Source organism: Pygoscelis adeliae, unplaced genomic scaffold (genome assembly GCF_000699105.1).
Source record: "Pygoscelis adeliae isolate BGI_AS28 unplaced genomic scaffold, ASM69910v1 Scaffold106, whole genome shotgun sequence".
Lineage (NCBI taxonomy): Eukaryota > Metazoa > Chordata > Aves > Sphenisciformes > Spheniscidae > Pygoscelis > Pygoscelis adeliae.
Window position 1 is genome coordinate 4,065,675 of NW_008824939.1, and position 5,271 is coordinate 4,070,945.

Genomic DNA, 5,271 nt, shown 5'->3' on the forward strand with positions numbered 1-5,271 from the left:
TACCTCTACAAGGACTCCTCTCACCCCGCCGATTTCCTGGAGGCGTTCCGGGCGTTTTACCTGGACGGGCTGTTCACCGACATCACCCTGCAGTGCGCTTCGGGGGTCATCTTCCACTGCCACAGAGCCGCCTTAGCGGCTTGCAGCAATTATTTTAAAGCCATGTTCACAGCCGATATGAAAGAGAAATCTAAAAACCAGATCAGACTTCCCGGGCTCAGCCATGCCGTACTGGAAGCCCTCGTGAATTATGCATACACATCACAGATCCGGATAACAAAGAGAAACGTCCAAAGCCTACTCCAGGCTGCAGACCTCCTCCAGTTCGTGTCAGTAAAGAAAGCCTGCGAGCAGTTTCTGATGAGGCACTTAGATACTGACAACTGCATAGGGATGCACTCCTTTGCCGAATATCATGATTGCTCGGAGCTAGAAAAAGAGTCCAGGAGGATATTGTTATGGCAGTTTGAAGAAGTGTGGAAGCAGGAAGAGTTTCTGGACGTTGGCAAGGAGAAGCTCTCTTATATCCTCTCCAGAGAGAATCTCAATGTTTGGAAGGAAGAGGCGGCCATTGAAGCTGTCATTAAGTGGGTTGCACACAATGTGGAAGAAAGAATTGAAGACGTCTATGAACTGCTGAGCTACATCAAAGTAGACTTAGATAACATGTATTTGAGGTCAGCTTTAAGCCTACAAAAAAAATGCCGACTTAATGACAATAAGATAAGGTCACTCATATACAACGCCCTGAACCTCAATCCCAAAGGTCTTTCCAGAAGACCCACAGCAGCCATGTATGTGATCGGAGGCTATTATTGGCATCCCTTATCAGAAGTGCATGTTTGGGATCCTTTAACCAACGCATGGGTCCAGGGAACAGAGATGCCGGATCACACCAGAGAGAGCTATGGTGTCACTAGCTTGGGACCAGACATATATGTGACAGGAGGTTATAGAACAGAGAGCATCGAAGCCCTTGACACCGTGTGGATATATAACAGTGAGAGAGATGAATGGACAGAAGGCTGCCCCATGCTTGACGCAAGGTATTACCACTGCGCAGTTTCCTTGAGTGGCTGCGTCTACGTGTTGGGTGGTTACCGAAAGGGAGCTCCGGTGCAAGAAGCTGAGTTCTATGATCCTTTAAAAAAGAAATGGCTTCCTATTGCAAACATGATCAAAGGTGGGTAAGCAAAGGTGTATGGCATCTGCCTCAACTGTCGATCATTTTGCATTTGCCACTTCTAAGTGCCATGGACATATTTAGGGTTTGATCCGAGTTCTAGTGAAGTCCATGGGAATCTCCTGTTAATGTTGGTGGGCTTTGGTTCAGGTCTTTACTAGCCAAACGACTGTAAACGTCCAAATGCTATGCTGGGCTGTGCCACAGAACACCAGGGTCAAAAAGCAAGTGGCAGGCTCAGTTTAATTTTGCCTTCTTTCAGGAGTAAAATTTCTGTTCAAATTAGCAATCAGAAAACTACCTGGGATTAGAGTCCATTCAGCAGATGGTCAAAAAGCAAGCTCCAATAAAAGGATTGTATTATTTTAATCTAAGACCAGATTACTAAGACTTTCTGTGCAATCATTTATAAAGGTGTCATCTTCATTTAAAACTTCTTGCATGCAGTTGCCTCATATTTCAGTGTATCATCTGTGCAGGATCCTTAGTTTAATCTTTAGTGTGAGGATAATGAAAAGCCCTAATACCTGTTTCTAGCAGCCAAAATAGTGATCTATTAAAAATGTATGAATTTGAATCACAGCATAACTGAAGGGTATTATTTTGTTACAAAATTTATAAACAATTACACGTTTTATCATACATTTCTATAAATTAATGCAATTATTTACAACTAATTATAAAATTTTACTGTAAGTTGATGCAACATAGTATTTTTCTACATACAGGAGAGTTTTTGGAGGTGTATCTAACAGGAAAAACCACTTTTCGAGCTCCTACAACTTTCTTCATTGTTCATATATTTTCCACAAACATTGCTATTATTCTCTTTTTATTTCCTTCAAAAATAGAAGCACTACATTAATACTGTGAGCAGTTACACATTCTGTGCAGCTGTTTTGCCGCGTTTTCTGTGTGCAAGTTCTTAGATGCTTAAAAACCCCACACTAATTTTCTAATTTTGGTCCATTTTGTCTTGCCAGATCCCTTGTTTTATTTTGTTTTGTTCTCCTAGAGACAGAGTTAACATGGCTCCATTCTGTTTGTGTCCTTGTTTATACAGTAGCATAATTAATAATACCATGAGAAAGACTAAAAGTATCAGAAGAGATACGCTGAGACACTGAATGATCTCAACTCCCATTGTCTTTGTCCTTGCCATATGAGTGACTTTTAAAAATCTCTTTAACTTAGTGAAATATTGAAAGTAATTCCCTATTCCAAAACCAATGTGGCTGCATAAAAATTCTGTGAAGTATTGTGTGGCTGCATTATACGCAATATGTATCGGTTACTGCAGTTTTATTTAATTGCTCTTGACTTAGGCTGATAAAATAAGGTGTCTTGACAAGTTTATTTAATTTCACATTCAGTTAAATACTTGCAAGCATAATTTCACCCTAAAATATTAATTAAGAAGTAATTTGAAATGGGATTATGGGTGGAACTGACCATGGTTATTGTGTGCAGTCTGAAGGTGTGTTGTGACTTTCACACTGTGTACAGGTGTTGGAAATGCCACTGCCTGTGTCCTGCATGAAGTCATCTACGTAACTGGAGGTCACTATGGGTACAGGGGAAGCTGCACCTATGATAAAATCCAGAGATACCATTCAGGTAGCAATGAGTGGAGTATAGTCACCACAAGTCCGCATCCAGGTAAACAATAATTTCTGTAACGACCGTAGAGCTTGATTTGATTACTTGTAGCTGGGAGTCTTTAAGCCCACTGAAGAGTTTCTGGCATGTTTCTAATAAAAGGAGCAATGCCTTTAGGGCAGCATGGGCCAGAGTGGCATCATCTCCCATTTTCAGACTCTGAGAGGGGAAGGGAAGACCCTCTTCAAGCATCCATTCTATAGAAACCACTATGTAAATATTGAACTAAGGAATGGCTGCATTCTGTTAAACACTCTAGTAAACTAACTTTCTATAAAATCTATCTATTCATAGGCATTCAGCAAAAATAATTTATATGAATTTTAAGAGGGTTTTCTTTATGTTCTACATTTGGTAACAGTAAGTTTTTAAAGCAATTCTCACTAAGTACTGGTGCTCACGTCTGTATCTTCTGTAACGCCTTGAGCTTGCTTTTACTCAGTGTAGCAGAAAATCCTGAGGTGTCTCCTAAGCTCAGTGAAGAAACTCAGCCACCCTCAGCGGTGCCCAGTGTTTCTCATGTAGCTGCAGTTTAAGTTAACGTTATCATGTTGAGTTGAACTGTATTTCTTTCTTCCTGAAGAATACGGATTGTGTTCAATTACATTACAAAACAAGATCTATTTTGTGGGTGGACAGACCACGATCACGGACTGCTATGACCCAGAGCAAAATGAGTGGAAGCAGATGGCTCACATGATGGAGAGAAGGATGGAGTGTGGCGCGGTGGTTATGAACGGATGCATCTATGTAACAGGAGGATATTCCTATTCAAAAGGAACGTATCTGCAGAGTATTGAGAAATACAACCCTGAACTGAATAAATGGGAAGCAGTCGGTAATCTTCCCAGCGCTATGCGGTCACATGGCTGTGTCTGTGTGTATAACGTGTAAACATTTAATTTTCATATTGCTGCTACAGAAAACAGCAGATGCAGTATTCATAATAGTACTGATTACCTCACGAATGAGATGTGTAATACAATCTCTTAGCTCATATCATTAAAAACTAGGTATAATTTGTCTTTATTTTAAACAATTCAGAAATACAAATGTGGTGACAAGATTTCCATATATTTTTCAGTCCAATCATTCTTTGTCATGAAAGTTCTCATATGACTCTCTTATAATACTTTGTGCAGCTATATAGGAACTACTGTGAAAAACAGATTTGTTTTCATTAATCACTGGATGGAACTGTAATCTGGTGCTAAGGTGAGTAAAGCCAAACAAAATACTCTGCATTTCTATGCTGGGCTTAAGATGAAATGTTTGATAGTCCAAAGGTAGCTATAGAAATGGTTCATTGCCACAAGCTAAGCATGTGGTACATATAGAGCAATATCACTTGGATAACTAGGTTATCACATCCAGAAATCATGGGCAGTTATAGGATGCCTCTAATTCTGTCTTCAGATGCCAGAGGGAAGAAGAGCACAGGCTGGGAATGAAGGAAGAAATGTCACGCAGTAGCCCCAGAGCACAAGCCGAAAGCGTGCACTAGTTTTCCAGAAGGAGAACAGTGCTCTGCGGTACGAGGCAGTTTGAGAAAAGTGCTCACTTTGTCATTCTCACACTGGCAGGGCCCTTGAAAAATAAAAAAAAAGGCGCTGCGTGGCTTTGCAATAGGCTCTTTGGCTGATGCACAGGTATTGGTGATTTTTTTTTTTTTCCCGGGGAGAAGCCTTACCATGGTAACTATTTTTTTAAAATCAAATTTAAGATGTGTGTCTTTGTGGAATGGAAGGAAGAAATGAGAGAGACTGGAAAGTTGCTAACATCCCCACGAGATACAAACTTCTCTATTTTAATACCTTTCAGTCTTTTTAGAGTGCTAAACTGTGACTTGAGCAAAGGTGATAACTGAAGAAACTTGTCAAAATACGTTACGCATGGAGAAATTGAATGCTAAGTGGTCTGCTGGATTTATTTACTATTTTTCTCAAAATGTAATACGAGATCTTCAAATTCTGTCTGGAAAGCAACTTGAGATGGGCAGGAAGGTCATCATTTTGTCACCTCTTCACTAGGAGACTCCTGCGGCAAGCTCCCAGCGCAGCATAGCAGTGCCAGTGCCAGTGCCAGCAGAATCCATAGGTAGTACTTAAATAGCTGGTGTTTTGACCCTGCAATCCCCAGCCTTCTCACCAGTCCTTGTTTTGCATCCTGCCACGTAGGTAGTAATACAAACCCATTTGACTGAATTGTCACTGCAGTGACTTCTTAGGATTTGTTTTCACCTCATGGCTTGTATAGATGCTGTAATGTGGGGCTTTTTATTAGCCCGGTTCCCTGAGGGAGCAAGGTGCAACTGTATTGTCTTTCTGTGTGTGTGTTCGCACCCCTCTAACGCTGGACTCGCTTGTCTGGGGTCAGCCGTGTTCTACAGGGAGGTATAGGCCTTAAAAAGACACTTTTTTTTTTTTCAG

The 5,271-nt window shown here is 40.8% G+C and overlaps 1 protein-coding gene across 1 annotated transcript in view; it reads left to right on the forward strand.

Annotated features, from left to right (window-relative positions):
• Positions 1–5,236, forward strand: part of LOC103918192 (kelch-like protein 23) — a 6,913-nt gene extending 1,677 nt beyond the window's left edge. Inside the window, exons 3-6 of the mRNA XM_009325453.1 lie at positions 13–1,183; positions 2,690–2,842; positions 3,426–3,680; positions 4,259–5,236. Coding sequence (XP_009323728.1) covers positions 13–1,183; positions 2,690–2,842; positions 3,426–3,680; positions 4,259–4,293 — 1,614 coding nt within the window. The 3' untranslated portion in view covers positions 4,294–5,236. The remainder of the gene's footprint in view (positions 1–12; positions 1,184–2,689; positions 2,843–3,425; positions 3,681–4,258) is intronic.
• Positions 5,237–5,271: the final 35 nt, after the last annotated feature.